Here is an 18,477-nt window from a genome sequence, read left to right as displayed (position 1 = left end):
ATGCGTATTTGCACCTCGATTTGCACGTTACGTCACATCTGGGAAACGTCTTTGCCGCCAAGAAGGACTCGATAAATGTGACTTTTTTTTTCTTTGTTTCGCAGACCTCCGTGGTTTATCAGTTGCAACGTCGCGTGCGAACCCTGCGGGAGCAATTGCAGCGCAGGGACCTGCACTTGGATCTTCTACGTAGGAAGCTATCTCTACAGGAGGACAGTGTGAGGATGAAGTCGTTGTTGCAGAGCGAGCGTGACGAGGCGAATATACGGTTTGTTTTAGAGCACAGCTTGGTTGCAACAAAACATTAAACTTTCAACTTGCTGTTCGCAAATTGAATAATTTATAAAAACTGTTATTTGTACAGGATATAATTGCGCTTTCTGTATCTTTTTCTCTCTTTTTCTTTTGTATATGCGGACAATTATCGCGAGAAATTTATTAGTATTTCATAAATGATATTTGCGAAGATTATATATATCTATCTATATTTTGACACTCGAGAGGCTAGTGTTGCGTGTTGCGATAATTACATTTCGTGTTACAATCGTTTCCATCCAATCTTTATCATTTATTGAACACATTTATTGAACATTTAACGTTAGTGGGAAAACAATGCCTATCAACTAGTTCGATGGGAGACATATATATAGAGTTGCGGTTTATTGGAAAATTTAATCGACCGAGAGTGCGGCTTCATGCCGCATCCGAGATGAGGTATGATTTTTCTACGGCGGCGATCACCGGCGGTTGCCTGCAGTAATTTCGGACAGCGATTCGCGGTTTCATTCCAAATGTGCTGAATGTATATCTCTCTGCATTCATTGCCGTACGCTAGGCAGCTATTAGGCTGCATCGCTTCCCTTAATTGCCCGAATTGGAGAAAAAAAAAGAAATGAGAGAAGGTATACAAGCGAAGGGTTTTCTTCCTTTCTTTCAGCGCGAAGAAGCTGGTGAAACAGGTCGAGCGACTTCAGGTCCAATTGTCGGAGGAAAAGTCGCGGAATCGGGAGTTGAGCGCACAATTGACGGAAGCCGCGGATTATAAGGCACGTATAATTTCAAGAGTCCGTATACTTTCTCACAATCAGACAAATCCGAACCGCTTCGAGGAATAATGCATGGAGCGTAATGCAATTATTTCGTCACAGCTGTATACACGCAGTTAACGACAACAATACGTTGGCTGCATTAAATCTTAATGCATTCATAGACTTTATCGTTCCGTAAAATATTATCCCCTTCCAGTGAACGAAGTATTTAATTTAATTCTTTTAATTTAATTGATAAAAAATTTCTACTCCGGGCTTTTATAGAAAGCTTCGATTAAATCAATTTTACGCTCGCGAACGTTTGCGAGAAGCGAACGCACGCCAGGGAAAAACAAAATTCCTGAACGAATTCCCTTCGTAAACCGCGCGAGAGAGCCTTCATAATACGCGACTATCGATCAGACGTTTTAACCCATTTTACGACATTTTCCGCGAGCAGATAGCTGCGCTTGAACGCAGCCGGAAGATAGAGGAGCTCCAGAAGCGTCTCGTCGAGAGCGAGATGCTGAGGACGCGTTACAACAGAAAGTTGACGATGGCGAAGGAGCAGATGAGGACCGCCGTGGAGACGGCCGATCAGGAGAGATCGATAAACGACCATTCCCTGCAGCTCCTCCGCGACGAGATGGCACAGGTCAAGCAAAATTTATCCGAGGTCACGAGAAGAGAGTCCCAGGTGAGATTGCATTATTACTTTCGTACGTGTCAGATGTCGCACGCGTTATATTCCGTCTCGCTATCTATATAAATACGTTTTACGACTATCTATAAATCCGCGTTGACGTTCCATTAATGAAAGGAAATAAATGCGAGGCATATATAAAGTAGAATGAATTCGTTAGTCGAAACGAATGCTGAACAAATGAGTTGATATTAAAGAATCGCGGCGCGTTAGAGACGTTTGCTTTATTATCCCGCCGAAAAGCACAAGAGGCGAAACTCGCGTCTCAATGCCGGGATTGTGTATTCGGCACGCGTATTGTGGTTACTCACGTAATTCTGATTTATGATCGTTCGTGTGCACGAACGCGGATTTGCGCGAGCGATTAAATTACGCAAAAGAAGTCGATGTCGAAACGATGCACGGAGCTTCACGGTTGCGTCGCGGACAAACTGCTTCGGTGCATTACATATGTATTTCTCGAATTTCTATTTTTCAAAGACATACGTAAGTCTTCTTTAAACGATACAGATTTCTTTATCCCGGGAAAGAGAGGAGTGTAATGTTGTTTTAATTCTCTGCAAAAAAAAAATTAATTGCGATATAAATCCACAGTTATATTCCTTGAAAATCGTCTCGCCGTAATTCACAGATCCTCTGCCGCGAGTTGAAATCACTTTGATCTCTTATTAAAGCGGCAAACGCTCTTGCTCCAAAGCCTATCCTAACTCCGCTCCGCGGAGGTAGAGACAGAGGCCGAAAGGGACTCGTTAATTCATTGTGGCAATCCCAATGACTCGCGACGACGGCCATTCACGTAATTGTGGTCTCTCTTTCTCTCGTCGGGCGCGCAACGCTCGTTCAGAACGATTTAGAGTTGTATCTGCATTATAGTAATTCAAGACACGTTTACCGTAAAGTGGATAGCTTCTTGGACTTAAACCGGCGCTGCGGTATGCTCCGTGAAAGGGCTGTAAATCTCTTTGCGATTTCGCAGGCCTTTATCCCGCGACGTCACTGCTGTAGCTTCGCTTCCCGAAGCGTCGTGGAACTTTGATTTAGTTCAAACAAGCGAACATTAATTATAATAAATTATACGTAAGGCACTTAATACCCGCGCTGCGTCTATCATATCTGTTATAAAATGACATTTAAAATTTTAGAAAAAATATAAATAGAGAAAGAGAAACGAGAGGAGAGAAATACCATTATTCAAATGGAAAAAGTTTGATCGGTACTCTAATATGAAATCGCAAACTTTAATGCAAGATACGTGTTAATATTATTAAATCCGCAAAAATGATTGAATTCTATGCATAGCGTAAAATAATATTTCACACTTTAGATATTTTAATATAACAAAAAGTATTCCATAAAGATCAAAATGCCTACGTTTCGCCTTAATACTTGGAAACAATTGTCTGAATTCGCAAAAGAAAAGTAAATATTCGAGCGAGTCGCGCCTCGCGAGACTGTCCGAGTATGAGCTACGAGCGCATGATTCAATTCGCAAATCGCTTATTTCCTGTCTCAGCTTCAGAGCTTCCGCGTCTCCGTGGCGAAGTTACTGTCGGAGCCAATCTGCACGCCCGATTACGAGATCATTTCGCGGCTGCAGAAAATGGTCGCGGCTCATCGAGACTTTACGATGCTCTCCCGCAGATACGACGAGCCTTTGGAAACGAGCCCTTCGAGATGCACCAGGTAATAGATAGGAGCAAACGCCGCATATTTTCCCACGATTTAAATTTCTTCTTAAATCTACCGATGTGTCACAAATTAAGTATTATCACATGACTTTGTCTCACATTTCCAAGAAGCATTTTTAGAATTATCGATCGATTATTGTAAATGATCGATTATTATAAATCTACGACAAAATTCTACAAATGTTATACTTGATGCGTGATTTTCAGGATAAAAATAGAATTATTGATAGAAATTTGCGTTTATATGAGCCATATATTATGTCATTTTTTTGTGTTCTTCTACATCCTGAATTAAAAAAATCTGCATTATTCTTGTATCATATGTATCTTCCCGTTACAGCATTCATCCGGTCCATCCGCCGAGATCGCCTGGTTCACGTTGCACCCGTTACGAGGACAGCGGTTTCGCGGACCCGCCCGACCTCCACGACATCGACGACGATTACAACAAGAGGCCAGTGAGAAGCAGCCTTCTTCCGTGACACCGGCCAAAGTTCAAGTTTTAAGCGTTTCCCGGAGGACATTGTACGATCTCTGTGTTCAATCCACTTGCTGCTAAATCGACCTCGAATTCCCGATCTCACACTTGAATGACAGCCGCGAGTCGGAAAAACTGTTTATCGCACATCGTAAAGCGTTGCGTTTATTTCGCATAAACGAGCGACTTCTACGAGATGAAGAAGACCATTTGTTTATCGATCATCGTTACAGCTTTATGAATTAGGCAACAGGCACGCCATGAGATCGCTCGCACGTCGAGCGTTCTCGATGGCTTGCCCCCGGCACCCGATGGCATAAGCATTGAGAAATCATCGATCCGTGCTGTACGGAGGGAATAGAAGAGAGGAAATCGACCCGATCGACGCGTTCGCATGAAATCGCAATTTCGCGCTAATTATTAACCGGTAAGCGTGAGAAATTCCTAACGGGTCGTCGTGTGGAAGAGCGATACCGAGCGTGTATCGAGCATCGACTATCGTGAACGAAAATCGTCGAAAGTGTTCAGTGAAAATTACGCGACTTGACTGTTCGCGTATCTATAGCTTTAAGGTAGTTTATTTCGGAAAAATTTACGAGTCGACCGCGTGGTGCAGACTTTGATTTATATACGCGAATAAAATAGCTATTATACATATACGTCGCTCCCGAAAAAAATCACCTGGATGTGCCACTTGAAACAAACAGCAGTCATTAATATGTATCAAGAGTGGAACCGTATCGAATAAGACTAATCAAGCGTGCGAATTATGTGCAAGTGACGTCATGTGAAGTAATAAAGGATGTCATTTTGTAAAGAAGCCAATTTGCGAGGAATTGTGAAAGTAATAATATTTGAAATACGAATTAAAGACTGATTAATAGGATCTCTTTCTGTGAAAAGACTATGATTGTGGAAAATTAATGAGATAAGTGTCTCATTATAGTGTCCCATTTTTCTTTCTTTGACTTTATCCAGAAGAGAAACGCATCTTGAATAATCTTATATCATTACGTGATTATATAAAAAGTCTGTGCCTATTTTAATAAAAATACATACACAAGTGTTCATAAAATTTTCTATAAAACTTAAGAATGTCATGTAACTTTTAATTATATGATTGTATTACCAGCAGCAATTTTCAATCTTTCCAACAAAGATAGAAAGCCTTAATTTTAATTAATATAAATTAATTTAGTTTATACAATATAATCTTTTTATTCATTCGTACGATTTGTTTTTTAAATAAATGTTATTTAAAGAAACGATTTTAACGATTGTGTCGATTTGCGTCACTTTATATTCCTATTAAAATTCCTAATATAAATTATTAAATTAATCTCAAGTTAAACTTAAATTCTTACATGAGGTAATAAAGTGTTGAAATAGTCTGAAATAGCCACTCCTGTTCATTTAAATGGTTTTTTTGACCTCAATACCGTCAATCATTTAACGCTCTTTTCTAATCAATTCGAAACAATGCGAAGGATGTACAAACGGCGCTCGCACGAATCGTGCGAAACATTTCACGGTTCGACGAGCGAAGTTCCAGGCAATTCCCCATTTAAATACTACTACGTTGGAGTTACTTCACGATCACATAGCGCGGGCTCCAATGATCGCCTGTTGATCAGCGAGCGCAATCCCGCCGGTTTCGACGTGGTAAAGTATTCGTATTCATAGATCGCACAATTAATTGGCCTCATGATAATTACATCGTGTGCCGAATTGACGAACGAGGAGTTTCCTGTTTGCGGCGCGCGTCCGCGGAGGGTTCCAACGCGTTATACTCGTTATACACTCGCCACTATTGAAAGCCCCACTTCCGCCGACACGGTTCCAATTTCCATTTGCCCACCGCGCTCGTCAATGGACGCCCGAAAATGACAGGCAGGTAACGGTGTATCTTCGGTAACATCGATCGGCGGTAACCCCCTATCGTTGCGCGAGTCTACGATATCGCAATTATCTGACCGTCGAACCGGCGAACCCTACAACTGCATAATTAGCTGGGAACAAGGTTGCAATGACGCTAAAATCGCCGCTCTCGCAGTGTAACCTAAATAGCTCGCCTGAAACTTTATCGGGACATTCCCAGCCTTCTCACAATTCAGAAAGACTTCGGAGAATTTTAGGATTTCACTATTTTGCGACATCTGCGTGAAAAAGTTCGTTTACTCTCATGTCACGATAATGACACTTATGTGAGTTTCTCTCAGTTTGGCTATAATATCTTACTTTTTATGAATCTCTTCGGTCTCTTTAGGTCATCTCTCAAAAGAAGGTAATTTCTCAGCGGCTTTTATAAGTGAATGTATGTTGATACAACGGTCACACACCTCTTACATCACGAGCGTGAATGAACAGTGTATATACGATATCTTCGTGAAAGCATTAATCTTACTGCGACAAGTCATTACGAGCAATCAAAATGCGTGATAATAAACAGAGGATAGGTAAAAAAGGATATTAGGTCATTCGTGATCCCTTTCGAGGTTTTGCTCCGCGAAATTTCTAAGAGATCGATGTGTCTTTCAAAAATTTGCAATTAATATTTTACGGATTTACAGCAGATTATTTACAAAGTATTAAAAATAGATAACTTTTAGCGACTTTATTGATACTTTTTCTCTTTTTCCAACTCTTTGCTCCTTCTCTTCAGGATGTTTCTAAATTGTTCCATGATTTGCGATTCTTCAGAGACAGTTTTCTCGCTTATGCCATGCAAGCTCACGTAATAAGCCGTTGACCCAGCGACATACGCAAACACGTGGTTAACACGTCTTCGCCTGTGAATGATCCTGGATACGCGACGGAGTAAAGGCATTCAGCTCACGCAGTCTGGGTCAATATAGGGTTTAGAGTCACGTCGGTCGTAGCTCGAAAGAACCGCAAGTAATGATTCTTCCTTTCACGCAAAGTGGGACTCGCAGGAAGTTGCCTTCAAATAATACTCATCGTTACTGGCATACATGAACAATCGGGCAATATCGTTGTGTAAAAAGCACATTGATGCGCGGCGCCGGCAACGTAAAATTGCGGTCTTTCGCTAACGTATGAAGATTACGACGATAATAATCGCGAATTAAGAGAAACCTCTCTCTGATATTCGCGAGGCGACACAATATTCGTGGCTTTCGAACAATACCAATGTATCATCGATTTTCTTAATTTGTCGTCAAATTCGTTAGAAAGTTCAACTTTCGTGATGTAACGAGATCCTTCTGAGATCGCGCGGATTTGCACGTAGGTACGTCGTGCTCCGATGATCGACACGTTGCATTCTTCAGCGCAATTCGAAGCGCAATACAATAATTTTCACAACAATGCAAAATCGCCATTTTCATCGAACTAGTAACTAATATAAGAGTGCGTAATCGTGGTGCGACACAATTCTTGCATTTCAGGACAATTTGCGATAAACAAACAAAAGTATGCGCCGGACGCATCATTATCTCATACTTTCCCGTGTTGACCGCGCGCTTCAACCGGCTTAATTGTTCTTGCGCAATCGACATTCCGTAATACTTCAACGACATAATTCCACGGTAACGCACGCACGCGCGCGCGCGCACGACGTGGACTCGTTACGAAATTTACGAGCGGGTTGATTCATTACGTGAACCGATTGCCAGCGAATTCTCGACTTGCTGCCTCTCTGATCGCTGTGATTTTTGCCAACAGAATTTGGTTCTGTACCGAGATTAATCGTCCGTCGCTTGCCATTCGACGTACCTTTTAATTGGCCAATCGGGTTAGATAGAATCACGGGTCTGTCATCACCTCCTTTCGTGACAAGCGTGCGACTGTTCGAACTTCCGCTCAAATACACGTTCCACGTTTCCGTCCTTTTCGCGTTTTTCTCTCTCTCTCTCTCTCTCTCTCTCTCTCTCTCTGTGCCAATCCGAATCGAGCGGATATTAATTAAGAGACAGGACACAAGAAAAGATATCTCGTATTAAAGTTTTTGCGACTATAGATGACGATACGAGTACAATCGAACAGACGAGTAATTTGAGAGCAATAAAAGATATATAACGATGCGCATACATGCAGAATAAGATTAATCGAGATGTGTATTTGTTGATCCTTTGAATGCAAAACCGTAAGCATGCATATACTCTGTCAGGCTACAAGACTCGAAGTTTATGACTCACCAGTACTATCGCCAGTAATATTCACTCGGTTTGCACGATAGCACATGCCATTATGTGCTATCAAAATACGATTGCACAAGTCGTATTTACACACGTCCGTAGACGTTGAAGAAATTTTTCGGGAAGCCATTGAATAGGCTCCGTTAGGAGCAGTTTAATGTTATACGAACGCAATTTGATAGACGCGAATGATCCTTAAATTCAAAGTGCGTAATTTAAGAAGTTCAAGAAGTCACGCGGCAAATCGCGATTACGGGTACTTTTCCGTGGAGAGTAGCTATAATGACGTTGTCGATTTTAACGCGCCTCTGCCTACGCATTTGCGTGCCGTGCGCGCGCTTTCACGACAGCTCTCGCACGCTGGACGTGTCCGTGAACCTTCCCGGTAACGTCTCGTAAACCCAATTGCGTCTCGCGGACTTCATACCCTGCGCGGGGCTTTATTAACCCATTAGCTATTTACGACTCGTTTTCTAAACATTCCTAGGAGCGGGCATTTAACGCAATCAGCTGACGCGTCTCTCAAATCGAAAGCCGTTTTCTCCACGCGCGTCTACCGGTCGAGGAAGAGACGGAGACCCCGTGTATCGCATCTGCTTAAAGCGACCGCCGCGATGATTGGTCTCGCGAGACAGATTGACGGCACCGTTTCCGAGATTTTTTTTCTGCGTGCCGCAGCTATATGCCTATTGTGCTAAAGATAGCTCGCAGGGGCTCTGGGAAGCGTACGCATATGCCGGAAAATATGCACGTGCAAGAGACGCGGTAAAAGCGGGTTACAATTATCAACGGAAATATATCCTACATCGTCCTACATTTTCCGGTACATACGGTGTCCCAGAATCAGTTTATTATTAACACAGCTGAAATTAACTGGGAAGTAAATTTGTGTTAAGCAAATTAAGTTAGAGATTTAATTTGCGAAATCATTTCATGATGGGTAATTGCGTTACTCTTGAGCGCACCGATAGCGAAGCCTCACAATTATTTTAGCTTGTAATTATACATATTTATCATTTTATTTTATTTTTAATTAAAAGATTATATAGTTTTTAGCTGAAATGTGCATCTTTGTTGTATCTCAGATGCACAAATAATAATTGGGACTTTATTTAAATTTGATTCTGTCTGTGATTGAAAATCTGATTCTGTTTTTCGATTAAAGAAAGAGATAAAAATTGAGGTCCCCGGCAGCTTGATGGAGCAATAGGTCCACTCTTGATTTCAGCTACAGGGAAACGCCGGCCATCCTCGTGACCAAGTTCAGGGCTAACAAGATCCCGTCTCATCTCACTCGCTCGTTCGCGAAAAGGTTCATCTTTCCTTTGCGTAAGAGACACCTCTTGCAACCTCCTCGCTGTCGGTTCTCCCACCATTTTCTCACAAGCTCGGCTGGCTACCCTTTACTTCAAGGTGTTTTATTTTCAGCGATCCAGTCCGGCCGCTATTCATTTATCCTTGTTTTAATCCTTCGCAGACTCTAAACTCGCACTTTAGTGTTCGATCTTCTTTTTTTCCTTCGCATCATCTACTATACCAGACATTCACTGGTATATTCAAGTATATTCTTTTTTAATCAATCAGGCAATGCAATATGACTGCATAAGTGTAATATTTATTATTATATTATATAATAACTGTTGTAATTAAAGAGCAAACTTTTTTGCAACTATTAAGGCAACGTTTAAATAAAAAATAGTAGATAAACACTAGTTAAACAGTTTAATTTTAAAATGCATTACGATTTATAGCCAAAGTCAAAAATTTGGCGATTTATAAAAATTAAAACTTTGAATTTTAAAACAATATAGAAAGTCACAGATAATCTGATTTTCTTACTAATTATTTTTAATGATTCTTTTCGATTTTATGGCGGCCGAAAAAAATGACACGACGATTACACATAACAAAATAAATATTTAAATAATTATTTAACTCTTTCTTGTGAATCTATAAATATTTATAAATAGAATTTTTAGATCGTAAATACACGATGTAAATATCATGTTTACTTTCTTTCTTCTGGTAAACAATTTTATATACAATAATAAATACCGCTTTTAATACTCAAATAAAGCTTACATTTTAGAAAGTTTCATAAAATTTAGATAAATTTTACAACTTTCTAGATAACGTTTATAGTGTCCTATTCACGATTTTTTGTACTATAAATTGGAGGTATCATGAATAACACTAGCATTCAAAGTTCAAATCATTGATAAGTTGCAATGATGAAGATAGTATTCTTATTCCTGTTAATTGCTGTTGTTGCAATTACTATGAGTCCTGGAATCATGGCTGAATCAATGGCTGAACCATCGGCTCGACTACTATCTAAAAGATGGGCTGAACCAGGGGCTCGAATATTATCTAAAAGATCGGCTGAACCAGGGGCTCGAATATTATCTAAAAGATCGGCTGAACCAACGGCTAGCATACTTGGATAACAGTGACTAACAATGGTCCTGAGGCATCCTGAGGCAGGCTAAGGTACAAAAATGCTGTTTTTAATAAAACTGTTAACTAAGTATTTTTTATTGTTTTATATTTTATATATTTCGTTTCATATTTAAATCTATCTCCTGTATGATAATATATCTATTTTTTATATTTATACACGTGTGTACGCTCTTAACAATTATATTATTGATAATTAATTGTTTTTTTAGTGTAATTAGTAAAAAATTAATAAAATATTAAAAACCATATTTTTATTAATATCTTTAAAAAAATATAAGTTCTCATAAAAAATGCACAATATCATTGTATCATAAAATATCTTCCTTCATGTTGCAAAATATAAAATTATATAAATCTAGAAATTAAACTTTGTTTATTTTCTTGTATTTCAGAAGACAGGCATTTTTGACGTAATAAGTAATGCATCCCAGGATTCATGAAAATATTTGAAGGCTAAGTGCACCATAATTAAATAATAACAGTATTTATATCACACTATATTTGACAAGTTTTTCAGCTAATGAACATTTTATAATAATGTTATTTGCTATTAAAAAAATGACATGACACAATTTTCAAAAACGTTTAAGGATTCTGTAAAATATAATTATATTTTATTGTTATGGATGAAATTGTACTGTGTATAAATAAATAATATCAATATTGAGCAAGTATAATCTGTAATTAATAGACCCAAAAAAATATATTCTATCCTTTAGCGGTACCTCTTAATGCTAAAAGATTTTCCTCTTATATACGTTTCAAGAAGAAGCAATATTTACTGCAGTAGTGATCACATTATTTAGCACTGTAGAAAAAAATGATTCAGGATTGTTCGACTCAGTTTTTTTATAAAAAATAATACTTTATAATTAATAAATGATATTTAAAATACACTCTGTATATTAAGAATCGTGAGATGCATGGACAAATATGTGCCAATAAATATTTTTTACTACAATTTTTTTACTACAAACGTGCATAGTATTTTGATAAGTATGTAATATCAATATCTTTCATCGTACAGCAGATATTTAAAAAAATCACGCACTGCATGTTTTGCGCATTGTCTGTATATTGTATTTACATGAATACGAAGAACTACAACACATAAATATAAAAGTTTAAAAATAGCTTCATTATTTTCGATTTTAAAAAGTATTAACAAAATTTTTTAACTTAATAATAAACTAAAAATTGATAAAATAAAAATATCATTACAATAAGCTTTATATTATACGAATCAATGAAAGGAAAATAATATTTTAGAGAATATACATTAAATTGAACATCAATTATCACAAATTTATAAATTTTACAAGTTCTTCAGCTAATAAACATTGTAATATAATAATATAATAATATATATGTAACGTATATGTAATAAAATAATATTGTTCGCTATTATAGAAAATTATACAAAATCTCTGAGGATTATGTGAAATATAATTACATTTTATTGTTACGTATTAATATATATCGTGTATATATAAATATCAATGTTATGCAAGTATAATCTGCATTTAAAACAAATTCCTTATTTCTTATGTATTCTTATTATTATATATCAGATTATCATTACAAATTTGAATTGAATTTCTTCTTCATATTATAAAATGTTATTTTTAATAAAAAAACTTTTGTTTATATATATTCTTGTTATATATTTCATGCAGAGTTTTCTGCAAATGCGAAAAAATATAATTAATTTAATATCGTACGTTTTTTCCCCTAAAAATTACTTGAAAGATAAAAATAATTTTGTAATGACAAGTTGGGGAACTTAAAAATTAAAGACATATTATACGCAAATATTAATTCAATTACAATAATTGTTTTAGAAGCCGTTTATATTAGAAAAATTTATTAAAATATATCAGTATAATATTCTAAAAATATATTAATTAAATATTTTATTATTACTACATAACATTTAGGAATCTTTAGTTATTATTACTTGCTATTAATTATTGCATAACTTCTGGCGTCAGGAATATTAATCTTAATTAATTTTTTATGTCACTATCATTGATGACATTATATTTGTTGTGTAAGTGTCGATTGGTAACGATTGCAGTTATAGAAAAAGAAAAAAATTTTCTTTTCTCTACTAGAAGAAGAAAACAATTTCTGATTTATTTCTTTCTATATTATACATTATATATTTTCAGAAAATATGCTTAATTGTTGCATCAAAATAAAGTTTAAGAAGTTGACAGAATGTCAGAGACGGCGCTAGAACAATGGACATCCAAATGAATAAATTACTCAAAGCGGGTTAAAATATCATAAATAAATAAGCAAACATGACATACAGGCAAGCAGTTGTGCTAAACATGTATCTCATGGTTAATTATAATACAGAAAAATAAGCTAATTTTTTATTTTCATATAAATACTAGTATTTAAGAACATATATGTATATAATACATCCATTTGTTTCTATATCCTATGTATGTATCTTATGTTCAAATTTATACAATTTTTTTATTGATATTTTATTCAGAAATCTATTTTATTCAGTAAACTATCATTAATTATTTTTTGTCAAACTAAAAAATAACTTCCTTTTAGCAAGCTAAATGGAAAATTATTATTTATATTATAGTTTTCAAGTTTCAATACAAAACTGACTATATTGTATTACGATATTATTTTTAGGGATGTTATAAAATAATAACTTGACAATTAAAACAAATTTAATTTGTTATTGCATTTATTTAAAATTCACAAATAGGTTATTCTACAATATATTCTATAGGTTATTCATAAGAATATATGCCGACAGTTATATCAGACGTTAGCAGACATCAGCGAGGTATATTTTTCTCAAGATTTCGATTATGATTTTCCATGTTCGTTATATACCTTCTTCTTCTAATTTTTGCACTGAACTCTTGATCCATTCTTTTAGTTTACTCTGAAATACACAAGTATACATTTCTTAATAAACGTGTTTCAATGTATCGTAAGTAACAGTAACCTTTAAACTTTAGTGTAATATGAAAATTGTTTACCAGTTTAAAAATATTGTGTTATATTACACATATATCTCTCAGAATAACTGTCAGATTATATATACTATACATACATACATACATACATACATACATACATACATACATACATACATACATACATATATATATATATATATATATATATATATATATCTGTTATATAATATTATATTAAATGTAATATATCTGTAACAAATCCGTTGGATTTCTTTTCTTTACATTTTGTTGTGTCATGTGTATCCAGGGTCCAGCTGATGTACAGTCGTGGACACATCGGTTGCGCCACTTTTTATAGGTTTCTATTATGTATATAGTTAATATAAATAATATATACTTTATAGATAACTAATATGTTGCAAATTGCGAACCACGATGTTACTATCTTTAGTCTAGAGACAGTATAACACCAATCGTGGTCCGCATTTTGCAAAAATATTAGTACGTTTTGAAATCTATAAAAAAGAATGTGTCGCAACCGATGTGTCCACGATTGTACAAGATGGCGCTATGGCGTGATTCCTTATGAAAAAATAAGAAAAAATGTAGAATAAAATTTTTTAATTTTCAGGTTAGCTTTCGAGAAAATCAAATGAATTTTTAAACTCAATTTTCTTGAAAGCTAAACCTATAATAGAAAAATTTTATTCTATATCTTTTTCTTATTTTTTCATAAGGAATCTCGTCGTAACCGCCTGTACATATTATTAGGCAGGACCCTGTATATGTATGTATGCACAATTTTCTAAATATAATAAAAGATTTAAAAATTTAGAAGAATAAAAAATGATTCAAAGATGAAGTTAGAAAAAGCAGTTCAATTGTATTTATATGTGTGTAGATATAAGAAACACAAGTTTTTTAAAATCGTAAATTTGTCCTTTCGACAATAATAAAGAACATCATATGTAACAAGATTAATAATTAATTTCAACATGAGCAAATCAAATCAATTTATATGCAACATTCCATATAAACAAGATATTATATCATTTTATTTTAATTATTGTTTAAAATATTAAAAAAATAATTTTATTATACCAAAGGAAATGATTGATCAGGATCAGGTTCTCCATTAATAGCCGGAATAACTGCAACAACAATCGCAATTATAACAAATATTAAAATTACAGCTTTCATTTTCGATTTCTTGCGTATAATGTACTTGCTATATAATCATCTACTGACACATTCGATTTCGTCTGACTAATTTATAGGAAAACTTGTTGGTAAATATTGATGATAAAGTATATCGATAGCTTAAAATAGAAAATGTAAAACTTTCTATTTTGTTATAGTTATAATAAAATATATGAAGCATCATGAGACACGCAGTAGTTTCAAAAATATATGCAAATAAATGTGATAATAATTTTTTATCAACCGCGTGCGTCATATTTTGATAAGTATGTAACATCGCAATATTTAATATTTCTTTCATCGGCAGCAGATAAAAAAAATCACGCATTGCATGTTTTGCGTATATTGTATTTACACAGATGTAAGAAATTGTCATAATATAAATATTAAAAAATTCAGCAATTAACAAAAAATATAAAATTTATGTTTTAAAGTAATCCGTAAATTTTAAATTATAAACGCGACCTGATTTTTTACTAACTATTCTTACAGTAATAGTTTCAATAATTTTTGCGGCATATAACTCGGTGGAGTCTCGAACTCCCAAACTTTGATTTTAAAGTGGTGCATCGCCCAGATTCTCGGATGGCCCATGTAGACGCGTTAAGCAGGTCTTTTGAGATTCTTTTGAGTAATGAAGGATAATCCGTTTAAATGGAACCTTACGATTTCGCAGAGTCAAGACCCTGTAAAGAAATCGCATCCAAGCTGAAATCTGCGAATGATCCAAAATACGAAATGCGTAACTGTTTGATTTACAAAAAAACATGGTGGTAAATTACTATTTTTGATACGTCAACAAATGAAGAGTTATGTTTTGTCTCGTTATCATAACAAAATGAGTTTTCGGATCGATATTTTGTTATTTATTTATTAACAAGCAAATATTCTTTTTAAATTGTATGTTGAAATCGCAAAAATATATACATTTAATTTTAATAATTTTATTTCGAAGACTTGGAGTTATTAACCTAATAAAATTAAAAATTAAACTGCCAATTGCGATATATATTGTAATATATTTATTTAGCCGCTCGTTGTGACGTAATGAAGAGCTGCGATTGATTATACGCATGAGAATATCTTTATATATTTATACCATGCTACTTATACCATACTTATACCATGCTTATATTTTCCAAATCTATTGCCCAATCTAGTACTTCTTTTCTTCCACCTTTTTTGTTGATAAGATTGTATCCGGGTAGGCCGGGGTGGCAAGACGGAGAAAGATCCTTATGAAAAAATAAGGAAAAAAATGTAGAATAAAATTTTTTAATTTTCGGCTTAGTTTTCGAGAAAAATCGAGTTTGAAGATCTGCTGCATACGCATGCTGTTACAACTAACAAGATTCGGTTCGTCGAGCGACATATAAAACGTATCGTATTTATAAACAATGTTTACAAGGTATTTAAAAACTATATATTGGGTTCAATAAAAAACATAAAAATTTTTCCATAAGGAATCACTTCGTGCATGCTTATACATATTATTAAGCCGGACCTTGTATGTATGTATGTATGTATACACAATTTTTCAAACAATCAAAGATTTAAAAATTTGAAAAAGTAAAAATAATTCAAAGATGAAGTTAAAAAAAAGCAGTTTAAGTATTATATTTATGTGTATAGAGAAGAAACACAAAGGTTTTAAAATTGGAAATCTAATTTTAATTATAAGTTTGTCCTTTTGGCAATAATAAAGAACTTCGTGTGTAATAAGATTAATGATTAATTTCAAAATGAATAATCAAGTCAATTTATATGCAACATTGTGTATATACTTACAAGATATTATATCGTTTCATTTTAATTATTGTTTAGAATATTAAAAAAATAATTTTATTATACCAGAGACTTTGGTAAAGTTCCTGAGCCGACTTGTTTTCCAATAACAACTGGAATAAGTGCAGTAAGAGAACCTTCGATATTATCTGTGTCTACATCTTTTCTAATAAGAGCCGGGACATATATACAACAAAAGAACCATCGGAAGTTTATTGGGCTGCAGGTTCTCCATTAATAGCCGGGATAATAATTGCAAACAACAATTGCAATTAGAGCAAATATTAAAATTACAGCTTTCATTTTTGACTTCTTGCGTATAATGTGCTTGATATATAATCATCTACTGGCACATTCGATTTCGTTGTCCGACTAATTTATAGAAAAATTTATATCAACAATAAAGTAGATTAAAAACTTAAAATAGAAAACGTGAAACTTTTAATTTGTTAGTTATAATAAAGTATATCGAGTATCGTGAGATGCGCAGTAGTTTCAAAAATATGTGCCAATAAATGTGATTATGATTTTATATAAATCGTGCGTCGTATTTTGATAAGTGCGTAACATCACAGTATTTAATGTCTTTCATCAGTAGAAGATAAAAACAATCACGCACTGCATGTTCCTGTATATTTTATTTATACAAATACAAGGGATTGCCATAATATAAATATTAAAAAATTTAGCGGTTAACAAAAATTTTAAATTTATGTTTTAAAGTAATCCGTAAATTTTAAATTATAAACGCGACCTGATTTTTTTACTAACTGTTTTTTTACTAACTGTTCTTACAGTAATATTTGCAGAAATTTAGGCGATAAATAAAGATGACATAAGGCTGTTATAAGTGTAAAATATTGAAATAAATGTTTAATTTTTTGGTGCGTCTATTATTATGTTATATATAAATAATGCAAAAATGTTTCAAATTGTAAATGTGTAAACATAAATATCATTTTTATTTTTTAGATAATGTTCACAAATAGATTCTGTTTTATTAAAATTCAAATAAAATATTGATAAATTTTTAAATTTTTTGGAATAAATAATATTTAAGATCACAACATTTGTTGCATTACAAATAGTTATGCCATGAAGAATAGTAGCATTTAAATTTCAATTCAACTTCTTAAGGGGTCTAACCACCCTGACTGGGTCTAAAATAAGCATAAATTCAAGATTTTTTTTTAAATTAACCACTGCGTAGAATTTTTTTATGTTATAAGGCTTTAATATACAACATAAAAACTATAAATTTGTAAATTTTTGAAACAATTGGGCTAAAAATTATGCTGCAGAACGATTCCCGCAAAGCTCTTTCGCCGCGTCGGAGTCGGACGGGTGTAACATTTCCGAAGGGTGGGGGGTGGTTTGAAATAAAAAAACCAAATATTTTATTATAAACAAATGTTATGGCTATGTTGTGTAGCGTAGGGGTTTTTTTTGAAAATTGTGGAAAGGTTATCAATTAAAAAAAAAAAAGTTGTTTTGGCCTTAAAATACGAAATTAAAAAATTTATTATAAACAAATGGATTAATATATTGAAAAAACCCTACGTTACACAATAGATAATCTTTTTAAGAATATTCCTGCCAAAAATAAAGTTAATCGGACTATTAGTTTCCAAGAAAAGTTTACACCATCTTGAAAAACATGGTTTTGACAGTGAATTTCACTGTCTTAATTGAGAATTGTAGAGAAAAATGATTCAGAAATTCTTCTTCTGGATTCAATTTTTTATAAAGGATGGCGTTATATGATTAATAAACTATTTAAAAACTATTTTTGTATACAATGTTCAATGAAGCAGTAATTACTGCAGTAGTAATCACTTTATTTAGCGCTATGGAATAAAAAATGATTCAGAACTTTTCAACTAAGTCTTTTTATGAGAATAATGCTAAATTATTAAGCATATACACTCTGTATATCAAGAATCGTGAGATGCATAGAAAAATATCAATAAATGCGATTATAAATTTTTATTACAAACGTGCAGATCGGAAGAGCACACGTC

At 34.1% G+C, this 18,477-nt stretch overlaps 2 protein-coding genes across 2 annotated transcripts in view; one reads left to right on the top strand and one right to left on the bottom strand.

The window, feature by feature from the left end:
* LOC105452117 (coiled-coil domain-containing protein 170) overlaps positions 1-4,783 on the top strand; it is a 34,448-nt gene extending 29,665 nt beyond the window's left edge. The window contains exons 11-15 of the mRNA XM_011692974.1: positions 105-268; positions 938-1,046; positions 1,489-1,725; positions 3,245-3,414; positions 3,760-4,783. Of these exons, the coding sequence (XP_011691276.1) occupies positions 105-268; positions 938-1,046; positions 1,489-1,725; positions 3,245-3,414; positions 3,760-3,901 (822 nt within the window). The 3' untranslated portion in view covers positions 3,902-4,783. The remainder of the gene's footprint in view (positions 1-104; positions 269-937; positions 1,047-1,488; positions 1,726-3,244; positions 3,415-3,759) is intronic.
* An 8,429-nt stretch (positions 4,784-13,212) lies between these two features.
* Positions 13,213-17,080, bottom strand: LOC105456538. The gene is made up of 5 exons (XM_011700650.1): positions 17,076-17,080; positions 16,523-16,676; positions 15,796-15,906; positions 14,573-15,386; positions 13,213-13,434 (listed from the first exon to the last, which is right to left on the bottom strand). The coding sequence occupies exons 1-4, from the start codon at positions 17,078-17,080 to the stop codon at positions 15,228-15,230; spliced, it is 429 nt and encodes a 142-aa protein (XP_011698952.1). The 3' UTR covers positions 13,213-13,434; positions 14,573-15,227.
* Between the last annotated feature and the right edge of the window lie 1,397 nt (positions 17,081-18,477).

Source organism: Wasmannia auropunctata, unplaced genomic scaffold (assembly GCF_000956235.1).
Source record: "Wasmannia auropunctata unplaced genomic scaffold, wasmannia.A_1.0 LD336106.1, whole genome shotgun sequence".
NCBI classification, from domain to species: Eukaryota; Metazoa; Arthropoda; class Insecta; order Hymenoptera; family Formicidae; genus Wasmannia; species Wasmannia auropunctata.
This window is presented reverse-complemented; position numbering and strand designations above follow the sequence as displayed.